This window comes from Ambystoma mexicanum, chromosome 7p, assembly GCF_040938575.1.
Source record: "Ambystoma mexicanum isolate Mex_15411 chromosome 7p, UKY_AmexF1_1, whole genome shotgun sequence".
NCBI lineage: Eukaryota > Metazoa > Chordata > Amphibia > Caudata > Ambystomatidae > Ambystoma > Ambystoma mexicanum.
Window position 1 is genome coordinate 887,614,995 of NC_090939.1, and position 13,808 is coordinate 887,628,802.

A 13,808-nucleotide genomic window follows, 5' to 3' on the forward strand; every position below is an offset into this window, starting at 1 on the left:
TTAGTCTGTATATTCCTAATCCTGTTCCCGAAAGAATGTTTACATTTGGTTTCAGCAGAGATAAAGTATCATTTGTTATTCATAACACACTTAATACCGAAGAGGTTTCTAAGCACGGACCCAGGATTTTAACCTGTGTTGCTCTGCATCGTCTTGCTTCCAAGACGAGCACGTGCCAGTATTCTACCTTAGTCATGAAGTACCTATTTTTTCTTAACTATACAAAATGTTGAATGGTTCTCTTGGATCATTAAAGGCCACCTCAATTTTGTATGCATAGAAACATTCTTTTGCTTTAATAATTACTCGTTTATAAGAAATGCAGGTTTGTTTAGGAAATACAGTGTTGGTGTAACTCAGGTCCTTTCTCCATTTCTTTCGGATTTTCTTGAGGCAACCTTGCATTGTTTTAAGGTCAACGTTGGATTAAGCACACTTGCAGAAAGTTTGTTTTTTTTCCAAAGAAAATAGTTGCCTTCTTTGGAACAGTGGATGAGATTGTGTGAGAAGTCACTGGGCCTCATTACGAGTCCGGTGGTAGCCGTGCCGGTAAAACCGGCAGGCTGCTGCCGGACCCGTCGAGATTTACCGGCTCAGGACTTGCCGGAAATACCGGGCCATTACAGCCCTGGTGATCTGGTAATTCCGGAGCCACATTCTGTAAATCCCCATTCCTGTGGAGTCCAATACGACTCCACAGGAATGGGAAAGTGGAAACACCGGCACCATGTGGTTAATGGTGCCGGTGTTTCCGCGTCCGTCTGCAGCCGGTGGCGTTACGCCTGCCAGGTCAGACCTGGCGTGTGTAATACCACACGGCCACAGAACTTATTGTTAGCTGGTCCAGAAAACGGGGTGGTACGGTTTTACCGGCACCGTTAAATCCACACCTGGCTGATTTTAACCAAGGTCAGAGGGGGGTGGTGGTGGTGGTGGTGGTGGTGTCTGAGAGCCCCTTCAAGAAAGGGCCTACAGGAGTAAAAGACACTAAACAAGTATGTCAGCCTCCACATGCCTCACAAGTCCCTACTACACCCTCTACGACATCTATAATATCTGCAAACAGCCTTCTGAACCAAACATATCCCCATTTTTATCATCAGCACCATCAGCATTGATGCCTTTATCAACTTGCACAAGTGGAGCAAGCGTGATGTCTGCAGATCCTGACAAGTCAATTCAGCCAATCCCGTCCTTCAGAAATATACCTGCAGCAAAGATAGTACCAGTAGTTGTCCACGATGGAGAAAGGATGGCAAAGGGAGCCAGCGCTGACAGGCGAAAGATCAAACATGAACTGGATCCAGACCTCAAACATGCCTGACCTTTCCCCAGGCTTTTCATATCAGAGGGATCGTTTTAGCTTTGGAATCCCAAGTGCCCATGGAAGAGACATTCTCATTCAAGTAATAAGATTAGACTTCAGTCAATCATTCAATGTGACTGATATCTCAGAGCCTAAATATGCTGCAGCCTGTGCAGAACAGGACTCATAGCCTGCGAGGGTCCAAGAGCCTGAGATTCACTATGCAATACCAAAACAGGCCAAAACGGACCTTCCATCGGACCTTCCACCTAATAATCTGGCAACCCAGCTAAGGGTCGATCCCATCAAAGAAGCAATAGCCAAAGTGAAGCTAGAATGAGAAATGTGTGTAAATGTATTAATAAAGCCAAATCCGGTGAATCCATGTGCATGCTATGCCCCAGAAACACAAAGCAGCCAAGATGCATGGCCCTCTCAGGGGCAATATGTCAAAAGGGTCAGAATCAATAGGGCATACCCATAGTATGGAAGACACGACTACCCCCGCGTGAAATAAAGATAGTCACAATGAATGGGCTACAGGAGGCCTCATTATCCAGTGGCAAAAACATGCCAGCGGGCACATACAATAAGGAAGCCAGACAAACTGCACCTGAGAAAGACTGCCCCATGAATTGGCTTGGTCATCCGAAACAAAGCCCTGTGGGCAATTGTTGGCAGAGACACTTCTTAAACTTTGCATCCCCTTTAAATTCCAAAAGGCAGTTCAGTCTGCAAAACCGTCATCGTCCCAGAGCTTGCCTATAATGATTGAGGCATACTTATGTCGGTCCCATATCGAGATTCTTTTTTTTTTAAAAAAAACCTTTATTTTAACTTGGCAAGCAGGCATACCATAAACACATAATTTAGCACATCAGAGCTGACAGTGGGTACAGAGACTGAGCTACAACTCAGCTGACATCAGTATAGGAAGAGCACAAATGCACAATAAAATAAAAAATAAAACATCCACCCATACCCTGAACAGCCGGTGGGCCCCTGCGGGGGGCGCGAATCAAGCGGGCACGTCCCAGCTAAGTGAACACCGGGAGCATCTGTAGAACAAACTGAAAAATGCAGAGTGCCCAGGTTACGGCATTGTATGTGATGTGTGCCATCTAACCTGGATAGGGTAGAGGTCAACCAATATGAAGTGCAGGGGAACGGATACAAAAGGCCTGGATGGGCCATGAGAGGAACATAGTGACAGGCACTTACTTGTACCCTGGAGTGGCTGCCAATAGCGCGGCTCTCTATAGGGTGTTATAGAACTGACGCAAGTCCATGAGTGTACTACCTCCCTGTGGGTCTAGTATGCAGTTGATGCAGTTGATTTGGGTCCAACCCTGCTCAGAGCGCACCACACAGGCAAATGTCCTCCTCAGGCGACCCCCCTGCTGCCGCAGGTTTTGAAAGTACCGGACTTCGCGTTGTGGAGCTCTCTGAATGAATCTAAGGTAGTGTGCATGTCAGCAAAGAGGGCAGGACTGGGTGCAGTGGCGTCTTTATTTTCCAGGTCCTTAAGCTTGGCTTTGCTGGCCTGTAGATCTCAACGAATAGCTCTAGGGACCCCGGACCCTGAAGATAGCCAGCACACAGACATGCACTTTAAATGCTTGTCGCGGGGTGCTATACGACGTGGCATCAGGGGTGTTATTGCCAAGGATGTCACTATCTATGTCCGCTCTAAACGCAATGTCTTGGAACGCTGCAGATTTAAATCTCCAAGATGTGCGATTTGGAGCCCGGCCCCGTACTGTGAGCTGTAGCTTTACAGGCGAATGATTGGACAGTGCACGTGGGAGTATGCCCTCTGCCTTAACTCTCCCCAGGAGTTGCCGCGAGACTAGGAACATGTCAATGGGGGATACCATATCATCACTCTTATGAGTAGAACGTGAACTTGCGGTCCCTAGGATGAAGTGTCCTCCATTTGTCACGTAACTCAAGTGTGCCCAATTGGTGTTCTAGGCTTCGGGATGCTTTGGACGGGGGTCTGGGAGCCTGCCCCGTTCTATCCATGTGCTGATCAAGAATGGTGCTCATATCTCCCCCATATTGTGGGGACCCCGGTGTACGTGAATAGAAACAATGCCATCTCCTCGTAAAAAGTGGGGGGGGGTCAATGTTTGGATGGATCTTAACTGTTGACCAGTGGCAACTCCGTTCCCTTAAGGATGCAGTGTATGATAACGCATCTGCCATCGCGATCAATATGTGTGCCCTTCACTGTGAATGTGAGCGCTTTGTGGACCAAAGTGATGACTCCCCTGGATTGGGTGGAGAAGGAGGTGCAGAACCTATTGCCCCCTCTCCCTCCAAGATGTTCCCCTACAGACTGCGGCTGTGGCATGGGTCTCTTGAAGGAATAATATGTTAACTTTGTGCCTAACAGCATATGACACTATTTTCCTGGCCTAAGTGTAGTTGCTGAGTCCCCGGACATTCCAGCTCAACATATCAACTGCTGCCATGTCACTCCTTTGTCAGAACCAAGTGAATCAGCGGCTTCCCAGAGATGTCTATGAGACCCCAATGTTCAGAGTGCATGTGCAAGGTCATCTTTAATCTCTATTTGGAACTGCTGGTCTCTCGCCTAGATGACCCAAACATCATGATTCCAGTATGCTGATATTCAATTCCATGTAAAGGTCAAGGGCCCACAAGATATCGCTTGCCTTTGCTCATGCCTTGCAACAATTCAAATGTGAATGGCAAATGCCTGTTAAAAGCTGAACCTCATCAAGACTGAATTTGCGCTCATTGACTACCCCTCCAAGCCATAACCCACTCAAAGGTGGCCAGAGAAAATGTGCTTGGATGGGTTCAATCCTCCCTCACCCACTCTGCAAAATCCCTACACTTCATTGTCGATAGAACTCTATCCTTCTAACAACACATCATGGCAAAGGTTGAAATGGCATAGTATCAAATCTCTCTGCTCTTCAAGATCAAACCCTTCCTTTCTGCCAACCAAAGACTTAAAAATGGTGTTGCAGGCCCTAGTGATCTCACATATTGAGGTGTTAACACCCTCAAAGCAGGGTTCCTGGCTGTTCACCTGACCCCTGCCCTGAAAGTGGCTAACCACGCAGTGGCTCTCCTCATCACCAGCTCTAGTAAATTTGACCAAATCACCCTCGCCTTGCACAAATTACACAGGCCCCCGATCCCAGCTAGGATCTGCATCAAAACCGCGTGCCTCACCTACAAGGCAACTGCAGCCGGCATGCCGACACAAACTAAAAACATTGGGTGGCACACGGTCATCTAGCAGTAAGACTGTCACAAGACTGGAAACTAGACTGGCTCACAAGAGAAAACAAGGCACGCCCCTCTGCTCCTCTGGAACTCCATTGCAGTGGAAATCTGGACTGCTGCAAGTATCCCTCATTTTTTGGAAGAACTGAACACCTGTCTCTTTTGGCAATACCTTGGTGTGACCTTGAAAATATGGTTATCTTGAACACACCCCATCCGTATGTTGCTCTCCTCTCAGATTACGTCATGACTCAATGATAATTTCATGCCACGTAGAGATCCGCTAAGCAGCAATGAATGACCCAAGACTAAGGAGTTAGCAATGTAAGCAACTAATTAATGTCATGTAGCTCTCATCTGTCACTAACTCATCCTCAATCTCCTACCAACAACCACCCAACTCACCGAAAGCAACCCCAACTTGCCTCCCACAAATCAAGCACTCAATACACTCCTCAACACTATGCTCCACTCTTGACACCGCACCATAATACAAAACTAACGCACTGTCAAGCAATGTGTTCTGGCTTGCTGAACACCAACAGCCTGCAAAACGCTAGTGCATTCTGCACAGAAGGCCCACACACACCCTCCCTCGCCTGTACGTAGGCAACAGTAAAACCACCACTTCTTCCTTGAAGAGCTGATCAAGTAGCAGCCTCTGCTCTGCTCACACTAACCCACCCATGACCACACATATTTAATTGCAGGTGCCAAGCACTTGGAGGCCTTACAAATGGAAAACGTCACACTATGAATAGCAAAACCAAGTATCATAACATAACATCTAATTCAGTTTGGTCACTGTGACAACATAACTCAAGCAATGTAGTATTTAACTCCAGAGATGGCGCATACCCAAAACGTGATGCGGAAAGTAAATTTCCCACAGCCAATGTCGGTGCCGTCTGAAGCAGGCTTGAGGATGAGTTTGTATCTGTTTTTTTAAAATATGTTACTGGAATTTAAATGCTGCTTCCGCCAAAGGGCTGCACCTTAGAAGACAAAGAAAACAGCAGTGCAAATATACACTATAATAACCCTTATGAACCATTAACAAAAGTAAGCAGTTCAGAGTTGGTGAAAAGAAGATGAAATTTAAGACGAATACAGAAGATGCAAAGGATTGGGAGGACCAGATGGGCAGAGGCAGGTAGGTTTCAATGTTTAGGAGCTAGAAGGGAAAAGAATCAAACAAGGATTTCATCACAAGGGGCTTTATGAACGCAGGAGATATTGAGATTGGGAGCGAAGTTGACTTGGTGGTCGATAGCAAGAGACCAAAGAGGACGGATCGGGTGGAAGAAGGCCATGGATGCTTTTGTAGACTATATGCGTAGAAAGAGGAAGAGAATCTGAGAGTCAAAGGGTAGCCAGGAGATAGAGAGAAGAGGAGAACTGATATAATTGCTGAGAAAGTGCGAAAAGAGGACGCATACAACAGAGCAAACTGGGGCAAGGTAAGAAACAGGGAGTCCAATTAATAGGGTAGAGCAATAGTCCAGCTGGTAGACGATAAGAGAAGAGATTAGAAGCTTGGTTCCGTTAAAGGACAGAAATGAACAAGCTTTGCAGAGTTTGTAGAGCTAGGTGCAATCGACAAGTGCGAACAGTATGGCAAATATGGAGGGAGAAGGAAAGAGAGATCAAAGATGACACCAAAGTTACGTGCTGATGGAGACAAATGAAAGGAAGAGGGAGGAAAGAACAGAGCAGGGGTGGGGAACGATTGCGGGAGAGATGAGGAGGGAAAGAAATGACCCTCTGTTTTAGAAGGGTTAAGGTGGAGGAAGTGAGAGTAAACTGTTAGGCGGTGTAGCATGAAGAGAGTCAGAAGAGGAGATACACATCTGGGGAAGTCTGACAAGGGAGGTTGAAGGAGGTGATGAGTGCAGAGAGTGGACTGGTGAAGAGAGGGAGAAGAAAAGGGACGGAGACCTGGGTGACACACAATTCAAGAGGAAGAGGAGACGAGAGGTTACCAGCCCAGGAAAACGAGTAGGTCTAGTCTTTTAGGCAGGAGCGGAAACATTGTAGGTCAGATCCAGAAAACCAAGGGACGAGAGTGTGGAAAGATGAGTAGGGTGGTCAACAGCACCAAAAGCAGCTGAGAAGTGGACAAGAATCATAATAGATGATTCTTTAGTGTGACAAGCAGAGAGCAACGAGTTAGTGACCTGGAAAAGGGCTGTTTCAGTAGAGTGCAGATAGGGACCCTTGCATTTCAGGATGGACATGCCATTACTATTGTGTAAGTTAGACTGATTGATGGAAGATATATGGGTCCTCTACAGGGAATATACCTTAGCTGAGCTGAAAGGTTTCAATTAGAAACTATATGCTAATCATTCTTTTTTTTTTTAAAATGTACCTATGAGAAAAAAATGAGCGTCGTCGGCACTGGTAAAAGAAGAGGTCTGCCTATAGTGTCTGTGTTTTAGTGCAATGTAAGTTCGAACATTTGGTCTGCATTGATTTAAAATCAAGCTTTTCCCTTAACCAGGATGTAACCAGGTGAAAGGACTGAATACACTGGGCCTCAACACGAGTTGGGTGGTAGTTCATAAATGCGGCGGTAACAAGGTTACCACTGCATTTACCACTCCGCCCAATCTCGAGCCCGGCGAGGTTACCCCCAGCTTGTAGCTGGGGATAAACTCGCCGGGAAATGCCGATTTTCGGTGCAATTACTTCTGGCGGTATTGCTGCACAGTAATCGCACTGAAAATTCCCCATTGGTTTCAATGGACTCAATGGGGAACGGGGATCTACCGATAGCGATAGCACCCAACACATGATCCGGCGGTAATACTGCCATAAGGGTGGGCGTTTTTGCAAATAAAGTTGAACGGTATCGCAGTCGGGAGACCACCCAACTCGTGATGAGGCCCATTTTTGTAAAAAAAAATGTAAAGCGCCTATTACCGTACTGGAGTTCGGTTTCTAAGCGCGGACCTGGGATTCACACCTCTGTTGTTCTGAGTGGTCTTGCTTCCAAGAGCCAGCGCGTTGCCCCTGTGCATGCCGATATATCCCAGGGAATCATATTTGTGCGTAATTCAAGTTACCCCCACACCAGTCCAAAAGTGTAAACTACTAACTTGTTTCACAAAAATAGAAAAAATGCAATACATTCCTCCTGCTGACCTAATCCACACTATCCTTCTTACTTTACAGATCATAGGCTTCGTTCCTGGAAACGTGACAGCGCCTTATGTAAACTGCACCTCTAAAGTAAGTGATGCCTCATGCCTCCAAGCAGATCTCCTGGTTATGATTGCAACATCATTCACCAAAACCGCTCTTCACCAATGGTTTCTCATGTGTGACATGAACTGGCCTGCAGTGCCATTTAGCTTGAACTGTTGCAGTGGTGCTAAACCCTATACAGCTGCTTTCATCTCCTAAATAGCCCCATTTAAGATCGATGTTTGCAGCAAGTTCAATCTTCTTATTGGGCCAAAGGTAAAGAGTTAAAAAAACAAAAATGTTAAGGCGAATGGAGGGGATAAACAGGGAGGCAATCTATTCATACAATAGAAAGAAAACATGAATTGTCAATGGCAACAGTTTCGGCATGGGAAAGGCATTTGCCAGGCACTGCTGTAGTGGCATTAATGGCCATCAATGGTAGCAGCTACAAAATGGTGCGAGTATCTGGGCACATAATAGCAAAGCTTGGCAAATACCTAATACTTAAACACAAGCCAAAACTGTTGCTCTCTTTTAAAAGGACTTCCTTGAAGGACACACATAGAGGGCCGGATTCATGGAATATTTGCCTGGTTCAAAGTGACTTTGCACTGCCGACACAAACCCTGATCCACGGAATTGTGCAAAGTGTTATTTTTGCAGTGCAAAGCCCCACTTGATAGCCCAAACTGAAAATGACCTGCTACATTCGGCCGAGCACATTGCAACGAGTTATTTTTTTAAAGACATTTTCATAAGGCCCCTGGGTGACTGCTTTGTAGTTCCTGTTAGGTGACATTTTGAAGGTTTGCGCATTTCGCTTTTGCTTGATTTAGTAACTGGTTGCAGCTGAAGAAGACTTCAATGAACACGATTAAATAGAAGTACAATGTGTGTGTAGTCGTGCTGTTTGCAGACACATCGTGGTAGCTTGCCCACTGAAGCTTAAATAGGTGCACGAAGACTGCGTTTAGGGAGGGAGGGAATCAACATGCGGCAGCCATTTGCTCATAAGGGTGGCTTGTGTGCGTTAAACAGCAATGACTAATTCGTGTAATTCCTTGTACTACTACTAAGAGCAAACGCGATTTCTCCAGTCTGAATGCACAAACTGTACACATTAGCATTCTTTTAAATCGGTGAAAATGTTTGTGTTGCTAGATCTGGAGAGACTACGAAATATGACTGTTAGGTTTGAATACTTGTATTGATTTGTTAAAATACTTGATTAAATGCTTTGAATGTACATTGTGTGCATTCTATGTGAAATAGTTAAACCGTTTTACACCTCATGCTGCGCTGTGCAAAAAAGTGCCTGGCAATGCTATTGGCATGCATATGAACGGGCGGAATTACAAATCCGTCATCATAGTTTTTTGTCATTGTTTTTCTCCTTCCTCATAGTCCATCATAATTGTCCTTCTCCCTAATACTAATCCTCCTTCTTAGTCTTTCACCCTAATCAGTCACTATCATAGTCCTTCATCCCACTCTTTCTTCCGCTTCATATTGCTTCATCGTAGTCTTTCATTTTAGTTCTGCATCATAGTTCTTCCTCTTCACAGTCCTTCACCCGAGTAAGTCTCCATCACAGTCCTTCATTCTAGTCTTTCTTCCTCCGTAAAGTGCTTCATCCTAGTCTTTTGTTTTAGTCCCCCATCATAGCCTTTCATACTAGTCCTTCTCTGTCTTCATAATCCTTCCCTATAGTCTTCATCATAGTCCTTTGTCAAAGTACTTTGTCATAGTCCATCATAGCACATCACCATAGTCCGCCTCCCCTGTCATGGCCCATATCCATCATAGTCCCTTTCCTTCATCATAGTCCTTCATTATAGTCCTTTCCCTTCAATATTTATTTATTTGTTTGACAAAGCTTACACAGTGCTTTTATCCAAAGCATGACACATAATGACAAACGGAACAACAAAATGCAACGATACACATGTCACAAGGCGGGACTTCAGGAAAGGAAATCATTAAGAAGACACAGACTGGAGTAAGTGATATTCAAATTGGTTGAGAGAGGACAGGAGCGGATGTCAAGGGGAAGGGCATTCCAGAGAACGGGGCTAAGGAGTTGGAAATATCAAAATTAGGAGGAAGCTGAGGGTGGACGAAGAACAAAAAAGAGAAACAGAGAAGCAGATCGGAGCGCACAAGCCGGATGGTAGAGAGAAATCATGAACTGACATACGGAGGGACCAAAGCATGAATACTAGACAAAGAAAGAGAAAGGCAAACCATAATTGAATAGGGAGCCAGTGAAGTCGGGTCAGCTAAGGAGAGATCCTAGAAGATAAGGGACAAGAGTCTAACAGCAGAGTGAAGAATTGAACACAAAGGAAGAATAGCATGATTTGGGAGACCAATATAAAAAGAGCAACAGTAATTAAGACGAGAAAGCACAATAGTTTGGTGGAGCAGTTTAGTCAAAGTGAAGGTTAGTAGATAATGGGAATCATAAGTTTACCAGTCTGGAGAAAAAGTGCAGTAATAACGTTTACCAGCACTTTTCCAGACCAGCAAACTACAGGTTTGCCAATAGGGGGTCACATGACTTACCGCCAGCCAAGAGCTGGAGGTAACTCAGGCTCCACTGGCATTAAACAGACGGTATTTCTGCCACCAGTAGTACCGGTGCCCGGAAATACTGGCAATTCCCCCCTATGGAGTCCTATGGAATGGGGAATTAATGGTATTTCAGTCGGCAGTAACGGTAATACTATTTGGTGGTATCACCAATCTCGGGAATTACCCCTAATAAATCTTCTTAATGTTAAAAATGTGAAACCATCCAGATTAGACCACAGACGTAACCTGGGGAGAGACTGAAAAGAAGAGTAAAAAATGAAACCAAGATTATTTGCTTGGTTACCAATGAGAAGCTGAATAGTGGGAAAGAGATGGTTAGATGGAGAGAAATGGGGGAAGATACAGGAAAAGACAAGATTTCGTTTTTTAAGGATTAAGACAGAGGAACCGGGAAGCCATCCAAGATTATTTAACTGCAGTGAGACTAGAGGACAGCCGCTGATGGATAGAATCATCAAAAAAAGGGAAGGGGATAAAGATTTGAGTGTCATTGGCATTCAAATGCACCTGGATGCCAAAGTCAAGAAAAGGTGATGCCAAGGGGGAAGTATAGATTAATTAAGATGGGAACTCAGCTGGGAATAGACAACTCACTCCCTTTTGCACTTTGACGCCGAGAGGCATAGCGCACTATAAATAAACAAAATAAATAAATAAAATTGAGTGAAAAGAGGAGAGGGCAAAGGATTGAACCCTGGGGTGCACCATAGGAAACGGGGTGAGACTGGGAGATGGACCCCTTCCAGGTAACTTTAAAAGAACGGTTGAACATAGAGGAGGAGAACCAACAAAGAAAAGTGTCAGAAAACCAAAGAGATGACAGTGTAGAAAGAAGCGTAGAATGATCCACTGTGTCGAATGCTGCACTAAGATCGAGAAAGACGAGAAATTAAGAACGTTTACAAAGACATGCATGAAAAATAGAGTCAGAAACAGAGAGACGGGTGGAAAAAGGACATGTAAGTTAAGATAGGAACTCAGCTGGGAATCGACAACTCACTCAAGATGTTTTTAGAGGTAGGGGAGAAGAGAAACTGGGCAAAAAGTTAGAGGGTTCAGTGGGGTCCAAAGAGGGTTTTATAAGAAGAGGAACAACAATAGTGGATTTGAAAGAAGAGAACAGAGAAGAGTTTAAAATGAAAGATAAAGTGAAAACATAAGAAGGAAGAATAGGTTTGATGATTTAAGCAGGAAGGAGGCCAGAAGGGGCTGCCATCAAGTCTGACCAAGACATAGAATTGGCGATGTCAGACTCCGAAATAGGACAGAAAGAAAAGAGAGCGATCAAATGAAAGAGCACTCAGGGAGTTAGCAGAATTGACTGCTGGAATAGAAGCAGCCTGGGTCGTCAATTAACCTCATATAGTCTCTATTTTTGACATTAAACAATTAGCAAAATCATTTGGAGTGAAAGAAGATGAAACAGAGGGATAAGGGGGCATAGAGGTAAGACGCTTGTTTAGGATAGAGTGAATGAGTTTAGGAGAAGAGCTCTGAGACTGGATGAGATCATGAAAGTAATTAGCCTTTGCTTGTTTGTGGAAAGAAGAAAAGGAGTGCAGTAATGAAGAAAATAATTGATAGTTGGCAGTGTTTCTGAGTTTCAGCCATTTGCGCTCATCTCTAGGGAGTTGAATCCTTAACTGCTTAGGGGAATCAGAGAAACAGGTGTGGGGAGGTTTACCTTTAGGTCTGAATTGCAACAGTGGGCATAGAGAATCAAGAGATATGGGAATGGCAGTATGGAACTTATCAAGTGCAGAGTCAATGTCATTAGACAGAGTGCGACATGGATGTGAAGAGATCGAATCTATCAGTTCAGAGTGGTCAAGATTGGAAATATCTTTTGCAAAAAGGAAGAGGAAGATGGAGTGCCGACAACAGAGGCAGGAGGAGGAGTAAAGAAGATAGAGTTCGGAAAGTGACCAGCAGGGGGGAGAGAATAGGTTTGAATGGGATCAATAACAGTACAACCGGCAGAAATAAAGACCAGGTCTAAACCCCGCCTTTGATGTGAACAGGGGAAGAAGGGGGACAATTAAGATTGTAAGAGTGTGGAGACAATCAAAGAGCAGGAAGAGGGGTCAGGCTAGGAAAGGTGAATATTGAAATCTCCAAGAACAATGAGGGGAGACAAGAACAGAGATTACGTAAAGAAGGTAGTCAAAGTGATTAACGAAGGACCTTAGTGGGAGTGGAGGGTGATAGATAACTAGTAGAGTAATGGGAAAAAGGAGTAGAAGGAAAAAACATGAAATTCAAATAATAAAAAGGATGGAGGGGAAAAAGTAAGGGGAGCAATATACCAGCGAGGATGAAAAATGAAGCCGGTCCGGCTGCCGGAACAACCAAGTCTAGGGGCCTCATTCTTAAGTTTGTCAGTAAGCTCATTGGCACCCTTGTTTACGGACCGGCAAAATATGTGTTTGCCTGCCATGGCCGCTGCGCCCGACAGGTCTGATACTGCCTGGCGCAGAGGCCACGGTAGGCAAACACTTCACGGAAGCGCCGGCACAGTTAGAAACTGTGCCGGCGCTTCCCTGTCCCCACTCGTATAGAGTTCTATGGGACTCCATGGGAATGGGGACTTACATTTTACTGGCACCTGACTTCCCGGGCCACCGGACTTGTAATCTCCCAGTGGCACCAGAAAAATATCATGAGTCTGGCGGCAACCCGCCAGTAGCACCTGCAGGGTTACCGCCAGACTCGTAATGAGGCCCTAGGTATGTGGGAGAAAGAAGAATAGGCAGAGGTTAATGCAGCTTGTGTAACAAAGTCAAGATGACGAATTAAATACAGAGAAAATCAAGGATGAAGGACATGAATAGTTCAAGAAGAAAACATGAAATTCAAATAATAAAAAGGATGGAGGGGAAAAAGTAAGGGGAGCAATATACCAGCGAGGATGAAAAATGAAGCCGGTCCGGCTGCCGGAACAACCAAGTCTAGGGGCCTCATTCTTAAGTTTGTCAGTAAGCTCATTGGCACCCTTGTTTATGGACCGGCAAAATATGTGTTTGCCTGTCATGGCCGCTGCGCCCGACAGGTCTGATACTGCCTGGCGCAGAGGCCACGGTAGGCAAACACTTCACGGAAGCGCCGGCACAGTTAGAAACTGTGCCAGCGCTTCCGTGTCCCCACTCGTATAGAGTTCTATGGGACTCCATGGGAATGGGGACTTACATTTTACTGGCACCTGACTTCCCGGGCCACCGAACTTGTAATCTCCCAGTGGCACCAGAAAAATATCATGAGTCTGGCGGCAACCCGCCAGTAGCACCTGCAGGGTTACCGCCAGACTCGTAATGAGGCCCTAGGTATGTGGGAGAAAGAAGAATAGGCAGAGGTTAATGCAGCTTGTGTAACAAAGTCAAGATGACGAATTAAATACAGAGAAAATCAAGGATGAAGGACATGAATAGTTCAAGAAGATCAGTTTTTGAGACAA

At 45.1% G+C, this 13,808-nt stretch overlaps 1 protein-coding gene across 1 annotated transcript in view; it reads left to right on the forward strand.

The window, feature by feature from the left end:
- The window catches only part of ATP4B (ATPase H+/K+ transporting subunit beta), a 132,381-nt gene that overhangs the window by 46,221 nt on the left and 72,352 nt on the right, over positions 1-13,808 (forward strand). The window contains exon 5 of the mRNA XM_069637129.1: positions 7,748-7,804. Coding sequence (XP_069493230.1) covers positions 7,748-7,804 — 57 coding nt within the window. The remainder of the gene's footprint in view (positions 1-7,747; positions 7,805-13,808) is intronic.